At 35.2% G+C, this 17,473-nt stretch overlaps 1 protein-coding gene across 4 annotated transcripts in view; it reads left to right on the top strand.

Moving 5' to 3' along the window:
- Positions 1-17,473, top strand: part of LOC121431798 (BMP-2-inducible protein kinase-like) — a 51,162-nt gene that overhangs the window by 13,182 nt on the left and 20,507 nt on the right. For all 4 annotated transcript variants that reach the window (XM_041629505.1, XM_041629503.1, XM_041629502.1 and 1 more), the window contains exons 2-5: positions 3,007-3,125; positions 4,551-4,656; positions 12,801-12,943; positions 16,648-16,769. In XM_041629505.1, coding sequence (XP_041485439.1) covers positions 3,007-3,125; positions 4,551-4,656; positions 12,801-12,943; positions 16,648-16,769 — 490 coding nt within the window. The remainder of the gene's footprint in view (positions 1-3,006; positions 3,126-4,550; positions 4,657-12,800; positions 12,944-16,647; positions 16,770-17,473) is intronic.

The following is a 17,473-nucleotide window of genomic DNA, read 5'->3' as shown; positions in this document are numbered from 1 at the left end:
GAGCGATATAGCCCCTAACATAATAAAAAGAGCCCTGGAAACTTATACCCCTTTCATAAACCCATCCTCCAATTAGCCGCCTAAGAGTAATGTGGACAATTCAATAAAAAATGTGTTCACAAACTCCGAAAATAATCTGCACTATTTTTACGAGCGCCCGTCCTGAAAAAGGCGGATAATCGTCATGACAACTGCACACGCCCCCTCCGATGTGGTTGTGTTGGAAAAGGGTGACCTTGTGGCCGCACCATGGCAATTATCCGCATTATTTGGAAATGTGTTCATAAAGTCAAAATCTGGTCCCGATGCCTCTATTATGCGGATAATTGCAGCATCAAAATAAAGCAAATAACTCTGGTCCTCCTTCGATTTTACTACCAAATTATGCTGCTATTAGCCGCATAATTGGGTTTATGAAAGGGGTATAATAAAAAGAGCTCTCAATCTATTAAAGGGGAAGTTCACCCTGACAAAAAGTTTATTGTAAAAATAGCAGAAAAAATAATAAAAAATATTGCCGAAGGTTTGAGAAAAATTCATCAAATAATTAAAAAGTTATTAGAATTTCAATTATTTGATTTGTGACGTCATATGCGAGCAGCATTTCTACATAGCGAATGGTAAAAAATCAATGAAATGTCATTTTCTCAGAAAATTGAAAATGGTTTTCACTGTAACTTTTGTATATCAATAGACAAATCATTTCACACCCGATCATGAAAAGAAAACAAAATTAAGTCATCAGGAACCATACAAAATTTGAAAATCGTACATTTTATATTACATAACACATGGGGCAGCTGCTCGTTTATGACGTCACAAATCACAAATTTTGAACTCTAATAACTTTCTTACTCTTTAACGGATTTTCCTCAAACCTTCACCAATATTTTTTACTATTTTTTTTGCTATTTTTACAACAAAGTTTTCTTCAGGGTGAACTTCCCCTTTAAAAAGAGCTCTTGAATCTATTAAAAAGAGCTCTCAAATCTATTAAAAAGAGCACTGGAATATCCCCATTCATTACAATTGAGATAATTGAATATTGTAGATTTAGACAGTAAGTTGTATTAAAAAAGAAGCTGCCAAAAATAAAAGATGCATTTTGAATCATACTGTCTTCCTGGAAGTCTACACATGAATATGAAGTTCCCTAGACCCTGTTTTTTTCTGAGTAATAGATTATAGTTCCCAATACCAACATTTTCTAAGACTGCATTTTGAGGTTTTGTGAGGCACACTCAAATTATAATTCAAGTCCCCCCCCCCGGCGATGCCATCATTACCAGGTCCCTCGGACAGGACAAAAGCCTTTGGTCCTCTGATTGCTGCATGTAGGTACATGTATATAAGCATTCATGTTTTCTTTTTATAGCCATATAATTATATGAATTATATTAGTACCACCATGTGTACGGAACATGTTTGCTTTTGTGTGTACAGAGCACTGGGCCTAATCTTACAAATAGTTACAATTGATCTGATCTCAGTTACATGTACAGTGTATATGGGAATCCATCAATTGTCATACACACTGTAATATTTCTGTAGGAAATTTATACTGAATTGTCAAGAAAACAGTGAATGTATGAATATACATCATTTCTAGAAAATATTTTGAATAAACGTGTAGTTTTAGATGTTGACATCGCTGGCTTTCCGTAGTTGTGTCTGATCAGATCATTCGCAACTCTGTGTATTAAAGACGGGGCCCAGGTCAGCCAATCAGTAAAGATTTTAACAGATTTAGTAAGATTTTTGTTTCACCTGCATACCAGAGTGAGTCTATAGGCGCCGCTTTTCTGATGGCGGTGGCGTCAACACTAAATCTTAACTGAAGGTTAAGTTTTTGAAATGGCATCATAACTTATAAAGTTTAAGGACCCATGAAACTTGGAAATAAGGTTAATCAAGTATTACTGAACATCTTGCCCTAGTTTCATGTCACATGACCAAGGTCAAAGTTCATTTATGGTCATTTAATTTAGACCATGTTGGGGGAATCAACATCAAAATCTTAACCTAAGGTTAAATTTTTGAAATGTCATCATGTCAATTTTTGAAATGTCATTAAAAATTTATGGACCTACATTGTAGTTCATGAAACTTGGACATAAGGTTAAACTATCCTGCTGGAGTTTCAAGTCACATGACCAAGGTCAAAGGTCATTTTAGGGTTGATGAACTTTGGCCAAGTTGGGGCCGTGGGGGTATCGGTTGAATTACCATCATAACTTTAAAAGTTTATGGATCTGATTCATGAAGTTTGGACATGAGAGTAATTAAGTATCACTGAACATCCTGTGCAAGTTTCAGGTCACGTGATTAAGGTCAAAGGTCATTTAAGGTCAATGAACTTTGGCCAAGTTGGGGGTATTTGTTGAATTACCATCATAACTGAAAGTTTATTGGTCTAGTTCATAAAACTTGGACATAAGAGTAATCAAGTATCGCTGAACATCCTGTGTGAGTTTCAGGTCACATGACCAAAGTCAAAGGCCATTTAAGGTCATTGAACTTTGGCCATTTTGGAGGTAATTATTAGATTGCTTGCATAACTTAAAAATTTTATAGATATATTTTAAATAAAATTTTGATATAGGGGTAATCAAGTATCACTGACAAGTCTTAGGTCGCATGATCAAGGTCAAATGTCATTAATTGTCAATGAACATAGTACTATTGTATCATTATATAAATGGTGATTTTTGTGAATATTTATTTTATATTAGTTTTCAAAGTCAGCACTGCTGCTACATGTATATTGAATCCAGTGATGCAGGTGAGACTGCCAGAGGTGCACAGCTTGTTTTCTTTCAAATTTAATGGCAAAATGAAGGCAAAGGTCAGATTATAAAGTATGAGTCGTATACTTTTGATACTGTATAATTGCTCCATCTAAGATTTTTTATCTTGTTACAATATTTCATTTCTAAAAGTTGGCACATACATGTGTATGTACTACATAGTTTATATTTTTGTCCATTTTTTTTATCGATTCTGCAGGTGGGTTTGCCCTGGTCTTCCTGGTCAAAGGTCGCAATGGAGTACACTACGCTCTCAAGAGGATGTTTGTCAACAACGAGCAGGATTTGGTCGTCTGCAAGAGAGAAATCAAAATCATGGTAAGAAAGAAGAAGTTGGCCTCTCTTCCTTCTTGCAATCTTTCAAAAATAAACACTGAAGAAATACAAAATAACAAGCATATCAACACTGAATATTTGAATGAATTGGATGTGAACTTTAAGAAATTGTCATGAATATGATATCTGTATAAAGCTTATATCATATCACATGTGGTGAAATAGTCAGTTTCACGCTTTTACTATTTATATTGTTACAAATGTGAAGTGTCAATTTTTTCTGATTTTTCTACCTATGATGTATAAAACATAGGCAATTCCTCATCTTCAACCTGTGAAACATATCGTAATCATAATTAAATGAAAAACACCAATAATATTACCTCTACAACGAAAAAAATCTATATTTCTCTCTTTCTTTGCTCTCGTATAATAATCAAATGCATTAAAGTGCATATTCTTGGGGCCAAGTTGCACTAATTTGATTATCATAGAACAATCAATCCTAAATCAATTTTACCACAAAATGCAGTTTGCCCCCTAGAATTCCATGCAGTAGAATGGTGAAATTTACACCATATGCAATCAGACAGTACATCGAGCCCAAATAATGAAGGTGATATATTTTTTTATTCGAATAAAGTTTGTATGAAATATTTCTAGAATGAAATATAAATCTTGCAATACGGCACGCACATTTCGTATGAAAGATCCACTGTTCCACACTCTTCAAACATGGCTTTTTAAAAAGTCCCTCCCTATACATGTACACTGTGTGTATTGTGGTAGAATATTTTTTCATCCAAAATTTTCTTGTAAACTTATGAAAACTCTAACAACAATTTGTTGTATCCTGCTTTTTTCAGTTTGAAAGTTGTAAATCAGATTCTCAAGTCTTGATATGGTTACAAAAATTATTATTGTACCCATATGTTTATTTCAAGGAGAAGCTATCGTAACAAAACTACTTGAATGTTTTATTATATGCTGAGCGAAAACTCTTGAATCAAGAGAGAAAAAAAATCCACTATTAAACCTGCCATCATGAAAGAAGGGGGGGGGTTGAAAAGAATCACACTTTATTTTCGTTAGATGTATCTTTGCTCAATAAAGTCACACATGTACATCAAAACTCCCCTAGATATCAGTCTTAATATAAATTTCTCACAAATTTCTTGTAGTGTGAATGGGTTGTCTATTAATGTTTCGCAAATCTGCTAGAATGTGCTTCCAGGCAAAAAGGACAGCTTGAGCCTGGGTATCTTGGGAAATGTCTTTTCATGAAACTTGAACTGTTTTTCTTCCCTCCCCATCCTTCTCTCTGTTTTCGTCTCTCTCTATCTTTCTCTCTCTATATATATCTTCCTGTCACTCTCATTCTCTGTATGTATGTATATATATCTCCTGGTGTCTTTCTCTTTCCATCTCTATTTTTCTCTCCGGCTGTCTCTCTCTTTCTTCATCTAGTCGACGCTGTCGGGTCACAAGAACATTGTGCCCTATGTAGATTCCAGCATCACGCGCAGCAACAGTGGAGTCTATGAAGTCCTCATTTTGATGGAGTATTGTAGAGGTAAGCCAATTTTTTTGTTGCTATTACCTGCTGTGGGAGATTAAAGGGGGGAGTCCACTCTGACAGAATGTTTTAATTTGGAAAAAAAAGAGTGTGCCCCTCATATTTTTTTTATTTGGGGGTGTATTGTTTTAACAAATTAAATTTTGAACATAGTCAAGAGTGACTCCTTTCTATGCTAGTATGTCTCCCTTTTTTACCTTTTTTTTGCAGGTTGAGAAAGTTCATCCTTTTTGGAAGGTTTTATTTTTCATATTGTTTTGTGTTTTTTATATTCTTTTTTATCATCATTAATTTTTCTTATAATGAGGCCTATTACTTTTGTAATATCATTTTTTTTTGGGGGGGGGGCATGTAGCGAAGTCAGAAAGAAATCCTAGATCCATGCATGTGGTTTACTATTTCAACAATTTAAATAAATATTTTAATTGACCTAATTTGTATTGATATTAGTTTGGAAAAAACTGAAACTTTGACCTATAATTTACAAGGGTAACAAAAGAGGAAAATTATATATTTCTTCAGAATTAGGTCAGTCTATAGATACTGATCATACATGACACATACAGTGTACATGGAGCCTACAGGTACAGTCATACATGTAGCAACTGCAACCAAATCTTTCCAAGAGATATAGGTTACAATTGCTTACAACCTAATTCATTTCACCAGGTCTTTCTCTCCCCGTAACGCATTATGCATATGCACCTACAGAACAACATGAGAAAAGTTTGTTGCCCTTTGCATTTGTAAATAGTCTTGAATCCAAACTCAATGCTTCGAAAAGAGCAATCTATTGCATACACCGTACAGTATGTATGTTGAGGCAAAACTAAAGCCCATGTTATCTTCTTAACTTATGAATCTTTTTTTAGGAAACACAGGTATTAGCACCTCAAATTTGAACTCGTCCACTAGGTAACAAATTTATTACTGGCCATTATTTGTTATGATTAACACATTCAACTCTTCTGCCCTTTTCTAGTAGGATCCATGGAAATACCTAATGCAGAAGCGATTAGGTGGGGCATGATGTTGAGTTTTGCCTTCATTGATTTTCGTCGGTTTATTCAGCTTGCACCATCACGTAGTCTCTTCTTTCAGGCCAGACTTTGTGTGTTACTTAGTACCAATATACATACAACTTTCATAAACTTTAGGATTCATGTGTGATTATCTCTCCAATATGTTTATGCTGTACATGTTCATGTTTACATAAAGAGATGAACATTAGATTATTATATGAAAAAAGAAGTTTTTTCGAGGGGGGGGGGCTATTTTTCCTCCACATGAAGGTCAACACATTCAACCCATACAAGAATGAGGACTCTGCTATACAGTATTTGATATTATGCAGTGTACAAGGGATATAAATTTTGTTGGTTTAAAATTTTGACAAATTAGTCCTGCCTGCTGTTTCCAGAGGCTATCATTTTTAATTGAAAAAAAGAAATCTATATTGAAACATATCTTATTATATAATTTTATTGATTCCTTTGCTTTTCAGCAAAAAGCAGTTCTTAGGTGTGTCTTTAGCAACTTTTTACCATCACTTTGAGACAATCTCCTTGATTATCCAAATTCAAAACCAGTGCTTATAAATACCAGTCATGGTAACGATCTCAAAATGATTTTGAAGACAATTCAATAAAATTATCACCCAAGTGATTCAATATGTGCTGAATCGCTCTGGAAGAAGGCATAGAATTACATCAAATGTCAGGTATTTTACCAAGCACTATTAATACACTGTCCCACATATGCTTTTCTGTGTTTTTAATAGTGATCATCAGAATTATCAGTTTGAGATAAAGATTTCATGATTTCACAAAGATAGTTTACATTAATGTTTCAAATCTAGATATTTGATGATATGCTGACAACCTTGATTTTAAAGACTTTCCCAAGAAATAATTGTTTTTTTTTTTAGTTTCTTTAACCTTTATAAAGTACATATCATCTTTAAGTTTTAGGAGTCTGAAAATCTTCCCAACAGGAACTACATGTAGGGCTTGCCTTTAAGTTAACTCTCAGGAGGTCATGGTGCACTTTCAGATGATTAGTAGGAGAAGACGAAATCCACTACATTTATACAGCACATTACACATTTTCACCTCATGTGCATCTACCCCTCCCTGTATGTACATGTATGCAAACCAGTGTACAGTTTGAACTTTCTTCATATTACATGCACATGTACATTACAGTGGTGGTGCTATGGGAGAGGGGGTGGGGGGGGGGGGCAAGGGACCTGAAAAAGGAAGAAACGGTACAGAAGGAAGAAATACCTGTACAATGTAGATAAAAGAGCAAAAAGGAGCATGTACTTGTGCCAGTACAATATAACATTGCACAGCTCTCTACTATTAAAAGCATAAAAAGATGGAAATTGTGCCATGCCAAGCTGTAAAATTAGATCACTCCAGTGTGAATAAGACACAGGCTTGCCATCGGGTTAACCATGGCATTTGAAACGGCAACAATTGCGCTGCTGTAAATTCTATACACGAAAGGAACACCAACTTTAACCCTGGATTTATACCCCATCCTACATGTATTTAAACCTAACCCTACCTGTAAACCTAAAATAAAACCGTAATTGCGATCCTACCCCTAACCCTATATCTTTGACGAACTAAAGCCTGGAGCAATTGTCGCTGGAGCAAATGTTGTGTCAACTACCATGGTTGTTTAATACATACATGTACACCATCATGGAATTACCCAGGATTTCTAGTTAGAAATCATCATGTTTACCAGTCTGTTAATACTCTACCTGTATATACCTACGAATTCCCTGACTCCATTATCAGATTGCCCCTTTGTGGTATAGAGGTCAACTCAAGGTGCAATAACAAGTTTTATGAAGGGATGCCTGTAATCCTGTATTGCCATGAAAAAAAAGTTTTGCTTCATCAGCTGAATTCATAGCAAAATGATTTTGGGGAATAACCTAGGCTACATCATTCCAAGCTTTTCCAAGGTTTGTTGTGTTCAAGCAGCCATTTTATTTAATCCAGAGACTGTTGGTTTCCAAAAATGTTTCTGGTTCAGTTCAAACAAGGTTGTGTTCATGTTCAAAGAATTTGTTGATTGTTGTTAAGGCCAAGTAAAAAAAAGAAAGTAGTTGATCATCCGGGTTTTTTGGGAGCGGTGATGAGGGAGGTCCTTACTATTTGCTATCTTACTATTTTTTTTAAAAACAAGGAGGCATTTTCTCGGCCCGTTTTTGACATTAGTGATGAGGGAGGTCCTTACTATTTACTATTTTTTTTTGCTATTTTTTATTCAAATGGTTGTCAGGCCATGTCAAGCTCGAAATATGTGATCAATGCATGCTTAATATTAATAATGAATGAGTAGAAATGTATATATATAATATATATATATGCATAAATATATATGCATACAATTGATTGGAAATCTATGGAAAATGTATTATGCAATAAAAATCGATCAATGTATTTATACTGATGTATACCGGTACTGTATTGTAAAACAAAACGTTCATGTCAAGTGAATGATTTAAACATTATTCTATATTAATATATATATATATATCGTAAAGGTAAAAAATGCATGGGGGTGGGGTCATTTTTATTACCATGGAGCCATGTTTTAGTTTTCCAGAGCCAATCTCTTTTTTAGCTCTGGGCATGGTTTCGCATCACAGTTTTCCAGCTGCTTGTATATTCATTAACATGTCGTTTAATACTGTTCAATTTTTATTCATTTTTTTATTTGATTTGATTTGATTTTGATTTGATTTTGATTTGATTTTATTGTTTACTTCTGCAATTACATCATTCGTATATAATACATTTTCCATAACATAACAAACATAGTATATTGAGAATTTTTTTTCGCATGAATCATAACTAAGTGTACTAAAATTATCATTACAAACAAAAATGATGTCATACCAAATTAGTTAACACTTTACAATTTGCAGGAGAAGGATTGTCATCATAAGCAGATTGCTTGAAAAAATGACAACCCCAGGTTAAAACTCATTGATTCATATAATACATTAATACAGCAGAATCGATATACAGTACATTTCATAAAAAACAGCAGTAATGTAATTTGAGCAATGAAGATGGAGATGATAGGGATGAAGATGATGGTGAAATGGTAAAGATGAAGGCGATGGAGAGGATGATGATGGTTTTAATTGATATCATATGTTAAATGATGATTGAATTAATTGTTAATTGTTCACATAATGTTTATTATTTCATGTTTGTAACTGTGTTAGATATATTTACTAACTATAATTTTTACAATTTTCCATCAAATTGAATAGCTCAAGGAAGAATAAAGTTTATCAAATTTGAACAGAATTGGCACTTCTAGGAATCCCATTAATGATTTTCAATCTTCATAAAGAATAACCCACTTGAAATTATTTTTTTTGAATATTCAATGCACTGCCTGCTGACGTTAGAAAACTCAATTGATTTCACAAATTCACATGTTGCGCCAGCACAGTCAATAACATCATCCCAGCACACAAGTCATGCATTACCCAACAGAGTCACAACAAGCACAGTCAATCACCGTTACACACATCGAAGTACAGGTGCTATCACTCACCAAAAAACCCGCCGAAATACAAATTTACGTCATTAAAATTGATTTTTCTGCGCCATATTTCCAAAGCAGGCGACAGATTAGTTCAGATTCAGGAAGCGGGGTCCCCGAAAATGCACTAAATATGAAGAAATCCGTGATCTTCCCCGAGTTTGCAAACTTTATTTTCTTGCTAATTTATGATGGTATCTTCAAAATTCCAATAGAAAACCAAATCAGAATTTTTTTCTTTCCTGCAGTTACGGCGATATCGGACTTTGCAATTGTTTTTGAAGTTGCGAGAGAGATCCCAAACCACATGAGAGCAAATCGCTCGCCAATTTTGTGATTTTTTCGCTATTCAGCAGCCATAAAAATAGTAAATATCAAGAAAATTGATGCTCCAATGAAAAGGGAACATCCCGATTTTTTTTTTTTTTTTTTTTTTAGCCAATTTGTGAAAATAGTAAATATCAAAAATTTCCATGCGGCGGCCAAAATAGATGCGCGCGAGGACGATCAACTACTTTCTTTTTTTACTTGGCCTTATATATAGAAAAACATCTTTCAAAAAGTGCTGATAAATTGTTTGCAAACATTTCTGTAGAGTTATAGTTGGTGAATATTCCCTTCAGACTTATACTTCCTAGGTCAAACTGAACAGTAATGTGTGAGTGCACATCTTGAAATGAAGAACTAGCATTTTATGTTCTCTTGTAGTTAAAGGAGAATGAAACCATTGGAACAAGATAGCTTGTGTGAAAACAGAAAAATCAAAGAAACAGATCAATAAAAGTTTGAGAAAAATCGGACAAATAATGAGAAAGTTATGAGCATTTGAATATTGCGATCACTAATGCTATGGAGATAGCAAATTGGCAATGCGACAAAGATGTGTGATGTCACTTGTGAACAACTCTCCCCATTACTTTAGTATATATTTCACTTTAATTGCCTCTTTTATCACATCTATCCATAGATCATGTGTTCTTTCTACATGAGGGCATGTAATACATATTTTTTTAAGAATACATCATGGATAAAGAGTTTGTATCATCATAAGAAAAAGCAAAAAGAGACATTTTGAGGGTATTTTATAGTCCACCAAAGGGAAAGTTGTTCATCAGTGACATCGCACATCCTTGTCGCATTGCCACTGGGAGGATCTCCATAGCATTAGTGATTGCAATATTCAAATGCTCATAACTTTCTCATTATTTGTCCGATTTTTCTCAAACTTTCTTGATTCTTATTCTTTGATTTTTCTGTTTCTACACAAGCCTATTTGTTCCAAAGGTTTCATTCCCCTTTAACTGTTCTTGAGTTGACCTTTTTTTTTTTTACTTCCGTGGTCAAACTGAGCGGTATCTTTTTTAGAGATTGGCCTTTCTTGAAATGAGGAAGAACCAGCATTGATTGATAATCACTTGAACTGCATGTGAGTTGACCTCAATGAATTGCAATTTGAATGTGTGTTCATACAAATTTTAAACTCATGTTTGCGATAGTAGCTTTAAAAAATCGTTTGAATACACCCTCTTGTGACCAGCTGGGTTATGAAACAAACAACAATCAATATCATATTCCTGAGGGTCAAGAATTTGTTACTTGGTGCAGGAACTCCCTACTACTACTGTAGGCTACTTGGTAGGACATTGTGCTGTAGGCTACATGTAGCAAGGGATTTCATGTGAAAGGTTTTTATCCAAACATGCATTTATATATTTGATGCAGGCATGCAGCAATAGTCCTACATGTACATAATGTTACACTGAATATGTAGGCCCACAGTATAAATCCCTTTCCTGGAGGGGGTGGTCACTTATTTTTTTTAATTTGAAAAAGAACAGTGTGTTCTTTATTGTGCATAATGTAGTTCATTCCTGCAGGCTGCAGGACTGCAAAATGATTGCTCAACAAGCTTTGTTTTATTAGAAGTTATCACAAGAACTCGAAAAGACTCAAATCATTCAATCAAAATTTGGTCATATGTCAAAAATGATCAAGGTTTTGCCATTATTTCAGTATTCCTTACGAGCTACACATATATGCATGGAGCAAGGACAAAACTGTACCCTTATATGTGTATCTTTATTTAGAATCATGATTAATATACATGTAGTATTGATATCTGATACTACCTACATTTATGTATGATTTTTGCCTGAATATGTGTAGTATCATATCATTTACGAACACCGAATATGAATATGATATGGGAGTTGTATTTAATCACTGACAGAGATCAACATGAGAAGCTGTGAGTGATGACATGAGTAACGTGCAAATACTGATCTACATGGTGATGAATTTCTTTCTCATTCTGACTTCTACTTTGTGAATCGACATGTACATTTCATATACATGTATGATCCCATCTGACTGTCATTTGTATTCAATTCTATTCATATATACATGTACATGTACGTGTAGAAGCAGATGTCGCCTATGGGCCCAGAATGGTTTTAGACCTGACTTTACATGTACTTGTACATGAATTATGGTACAATTACATGTATGTATTGAAATTAAATGTATGAAATGCACAAATTGAAGTGTCAGCCCAAAGTAAACCTATATTCCCTCCTTCCATTGGAAAATTTTGATACCCCGGCCCCCCACCTCCACCTCCCACCCACCCTTGAAACATCCATCCACATCCTTGGGCCTACATGTGCTTATCAAATATTCATGAAATCTTAGAATCTGGTATTAAAGACTAGCATTGACACATTTTGAGAGCATCCAAACCACCTTGGCAAGTTCATTGCCTGGGTGTTCTTGAAAATATAAGCCACAGTGGAAGCAAATTATCCTGCTTGGCCTTCCCAGGGAAATGTTAATGCATGCGTGAGGATGGACAGCAGAGATGGTTGGGAGGGGGATGGTGCTGTCTTGGGATGCGTTCACTCGACCGTTGTCCAGCTTTGGTTTGCGGGGTTTTCTAAGATGATGTTTACAAGTGTTTGTGTCATTTTCTGTGGTCACTCTAATGGTTTTTTAAAATGCACCTTTCTGAATCCATTCCACATTCAAATGTGTTCATACAATAAATGATGATGAAAATCCATATTTCATTGTTCGAAATAGACATGGAATTAGAACACTCAGAAAATTTGCTTTGCCCAATTGATCATGGGCCCGGCAGCCACTGTGCAGTGCCAGATCGATCGACAAGGCTGTATCCCTTTAATCGTTGTACGCCAAACAGGGTAGCAGCAACTCCCATCTTTTAACGTCTTTTGGTCTGACGCGGCCGAGGTTTGAACCCCGACCTCCCGGTTGTGAGACGAATGCCCTACCAACTGAGCCAACCCACATGTGTGTGTTATACACGTATATTATAAAATAAACTTTGAAAGACCTCTGTATTGTGTTATCAATTTTATAAGCATCAGTCAATCCAAGCTTATTACATATTGTATGGTTATAAAGATGATGCTTTTTCCGTATGATTTCACTTAACATGTACATGTTCATATTATGCATGTTAGAAATTTTTTTAGGCATGTTGGAAATGAATGGATATCAAATAAAAGGTGATCTACATGTAATATTTTCTGATCATACAGACGGCCATGTTGTCCAGCAGATGAACGAGAGGCTTTCGATAGGGTTCACAGAGCAAGAAGTCCTGAGAATATTCTGCAATGTCTGCGAGGCTGTCTCAAGGCTTCATCATTGTCAGACACCCATCATCCACAGAGACCTCAAGGTGAGAAGAAACACCCCTTGTAATCGCAATGGATCGGTCCATTAACCTATGCACCCTTTGTAATCACAATTGATTGGTCCATTGTCCACAGTATGCACCCCTTGTAATCACAGTGGATTGGTCCATTAATCTATGCACCCCTTGTAATCACAGTGGATAGGTCCATTAACCTGCTCACCCCTGTAATCACAATGGATCAGTTCACCAACCCACATGCCCCCAATGATCATGTAAAATAAGAGGTGTTGAGGCTCAGTGGATAATTCTCTGCACTTAGAACCACAAGGTTTGGGGTTCAAATCCCACCGCAGCACTTGAGCGTCCTTTGGCAAGGCGTTTATCTATATTTACCACTCTCCACCCAGGTGTAGTAAATGAGCTCAGTAGGAATGCTTTGAATGCTCCAGTGTCCGATCAGGATAGCTGTGCTTAAGCAAGAATAATGTTATGCAGTGCTTTTAGAAACATAAATTTGTAATGTCCCATATTATTAAACCTAGGCAGAGTCTGCAGTTTAATCTTTACTGTTTTACTTAAACGTAAGAAAGACATCTGATGCGGAAGACTACGCACTGTGGCTGTGTAGTAGTCACTGTTTATACATTGTACATTTAGATGCACCCGTGTCTTGTGTTAGTTGTTTTCTTATATCGACCGTTATTCGGTGTGGGTTTTCTGTTATGAAAAACTGCCACTGGACATTTATCATAGTCATCATTGTACGGAAGAAGTAGGTGAATCCTGTAGTGCTTCCGATCATTCCTTTGAGATTACTTTTACTGGTCCTTAAGAACAACTGACTAACGTGTGTGATAACTGATTCCTCGATTAAAAGAGAACAACAAATAAAAGCAAAACTGGAGTGTGACGCGACCGTGCGTACATGTACATGTCGTCTTCCGCATCAGATGTATAACTGACGATTCTTGTTACATTATCAGACTCTTAAAGGCATAGACAAACTATGCTAGAACCTCCGCCTAGATTACAGGCTTACACACACCCTGTAATAAAAATGGAATCATCCACTAACCTACACTCCCTTGTAATCACAATGGATTTGTCCAATAAAAACCATCAAGATCAATAGCAATTAGCCCATTGCACCCATTGTCCAGGACTTATGGAAAATGTGTTTTATACTGAAATAAAACAGAATATCATGGTAATTAGATTTTAAACAAGGCGATAATTTCTTTAGATATAATAGCCAATAATGAATTTCTCTCTACAACCTAGCACAAAATTATCTTTACATACATGTACATGTACATTAATCCAAGAAATTACACTCTATTTGAGATTTTAAGAAATATTCAGTAGATCCATACACATGTACATACATGTACAAGATAAAGCTAGCTTTTGATAGATTCTTGGATGATTTGTTTTTGAGCTGCGCTATTGTGAAAAAAACTCATCGCCTTTTTTATGATATAGATCATGGCCTACACTATGAGTAGGTCACATCTGCACAGGCCATTAAAAGGCCATCAGACTACAGATCAAAAGGCTGATTAATGATCAAGATCACCGAAGAAAAGCACTAAATGAAACTATTCATCTTTGTTTACATGCAAATCCCTGTTAATGTTCCAAGAGGTTTGTTGAGCTGGCCAGGGTTCTGTAACACAAAGGAATAGCGATTAATAGTAGGCCTACACTTGATTTTTGTGATTAATTGTACATGTATTGTAGTCAATGCAATCAATCATAGAAAAATGTTCTACATTGATTGCTAAAGATTTGTGTTACTGCCCCCCCCCTCTGGTTTCCTTCTTGTTGGGACTTTCTCCCAGGGTACACTTCCTTCTCCTTCACATCTTTGTTTGCCATTTTGGGCTATTTATAACACGCTCTGAAACTTGCCTTGATGAAGACATAGTAGCCCCATCTCCATCAGCCAGAGTTTAAGAATTGTCCTACTATTCCTGATCCGATGAATTGTGTGTAGATTATTTGTAATTGAAGATGCAAATCATGTAACATTTTGAGTTAAATATTTTTTATTTCTTATTTATTTATTTATTCATTCATTTATTAATTTATCATTTATTTATTTATTTATTTTATTTATTTATTTATCAATTTATTTAGTTATTTCATATTTTATTTATTTATTCAGTTATTTTCATGCATTGGTTTTTTTTTTGGGGGGGTGAGGGGCTGTTAAGTATAAATAGAAGGAAATTCTTTAAAATTTTGTGGCAGCTGTACATTACAGTACTTTTGAGGAAAAACTTTGTCTTCCAAAATGGATTTTAAGGAATTGGCTCATTTGGGGCAACATGTACAGTATGGCAAGTGCAAAATCAAATGTGTGTCAGCCTATATGTAGGATGCATGTATTTTCTGATGTTGGCTATAGACAGTTCTGAATCAGTTTCACTAGTTTGCTCAATCTTTCGATTCTATTACAATTTGCCAGAATCGGGGAGTTCTTTCTTAGGCTTTAGAATGTAACCTTTTATGGAGCATGTGTAGCTTGGTTATTAAATTGTTGTTTCATACGTTTCCCCAATCCAAATCCGAAGTCCAACTTCACATGTCTATTAGCTGTGTAATTCACCGAGTATTAATTCACAAAAATAAGCCTTGATTTAAGAAAAAGCCTGTTGACCTCACCTGCATGGCAAATATAAAGTCATTTCTTCAATGTTTGGCATCAAAAGAATTTACTTCTTTTTATACTTGTATGAGCTCTGGAATAGATTGATTTATTTTGTATACTACCCATTTTACATGAAAGCTCTAAATTAAGCAACGATGTGTAATTTCATTATTATACTATGTATAGCATGCTGTAGTTGGATATTTGGTGGTTACATGTACATGTACTGTAGCTAATATTGGTTTCATCCAGAGTATTCAAATTAAAGTGGATCAAACTGTAATTGTAGATATTCTTCCCAATTTGTCTCAAAATAAATAGTATGAATGATTATGCGATACAGAATTGCACATCCAGTGCATAATGTGCTATTTTTAGTCTTTCTGTGGGGAAAAGATAAAGAATCTATCTATAGGAAGAAGGAAATCAAGCCTCTAAGATCACTGTTTGCACAGCAAACTAAAACAAGATTTTATGAGAAAATTTGCATAATGAACTACATTGTAGCTCAAAATTACAGACTGTACATGTACATCACATTTGATGTTTGGAAATTGAATTGTAGCCACCATTTTGGCTTGATAATGATGATCAAGATGAAAAAGGAAATGTTTTTTTTATCTGTGATGTGAAGAGCGGGGACATAAAATTTACAAATCTACATGTACATGCGTATTGTACTGATGTACATGTAGGTCAGGTCCACCCTACAATAATTTGGTTTAAAATTTAGGATGAGAAAAATAACCAACCTAAACGCTATAAATGTCATCAAGTTTGATAATAAGAAAGGAATCAAATTTTAAAGTCTCATTAGATTTTATTGAAAAAAGGTTACTATGCAGTGAAAATGCTGAAGACCTCTGACATCCAATCACTATTTTGTGTATTCAAGGTTAGTGTTTATAGTCAAAAGTAAGAGTTTGGGCCTTCCCCTCTCTCTTTTCTATTGCTCCAAACCCACTGTATTCTCCTCCTTCCCTGATTATTTTCTCTCTCTTAATCATATGGTATTCATTTTTTTCTCACTTTTTATTGTTAAATAAACCTTTTCCACATTCTTTTTTATTTCTTTTGAAATTGTTTGACCCAGGTTGAAAACATCCTGCTGCATCGGAGTGGTAACTACATGCTTTGTGACTTTGGCAGTGCTACGGGACGTGTTCTGGATCCTAAGCTTCACAGTATCAATGACATCAAAGATGAGATTGAAAAGTAAGTAGTTCAGTTGTAGATGTCTTGACTGTTATTAAATCATTAATATATGTAGTAAGCAGAGGACTGATAACTGAAGGTCCTTTCTGAGGGTCTACAGCAGTGCTATGGGACATGTTCTAGATCCTAAGGTCCATAGTATCAATGACATTAAGGATGAGATTTAGAAGTAAGTATTTTAGTTGTAGATGTCAGTCTTGACAGTTAAGTCATTAACATATGTAGTAGCAGAGGACAACTTGAGGTCCTTTCTGAGGGACTACAGCAGTGCTATGGGACATGTTCTATATCCCAAGGTCCATAGTATCAAGGACATTAAGGATGAGATTTAGAAGTAAGTAAATCATTAATAAATATAATAAGCGGAGGACTGATGGCTTTAGGTCTTTTCTGAGAAACTTTGGCAGTGCTGCCGTACGTGTTCTGGATCTTACAGTCCACAGTATCAATGAGAAGTAGTTTGAATAGTTTGTGGATATTGGTCTGACTGTTAAAAAATCATCTATGTACAGGTATGTAGTGAGTAGGGGACTGATGGCTTTAGGTCCTTTCTGAGGGACCTGGTTATGAGTATGAATAATGATGTGACTGTGTGACTTCCGCAGTGCCACAGACCAGTATCAACTTGACCTTTTCTCTTGGGTCATTGTTCTCAGTTACAAACATAAGCACAGGACTTGGTAGAAATGCATTGATGATGAGTG

The sequence above is a fragment of the Lytechinus variegatus genome, chromosome 18, assembly GCF_018143015.1.
Source record: "Lytechinus variegatus isolate NC3 chromosome 18, Lvar_3.0, whole genome shotgun sequence".
NCBI lineage: Eukaryota > Metazoa > Echinodermata > Echinoidea > Temnopleuroida > Toxopneustidae > Lytechinus > Lytechinus variegatus.
The sequence above is the reverse complement of the archived record's forward strand: the minus strand, read 5'-3'. Positions and strand labels throughout refer to the sequence as shown.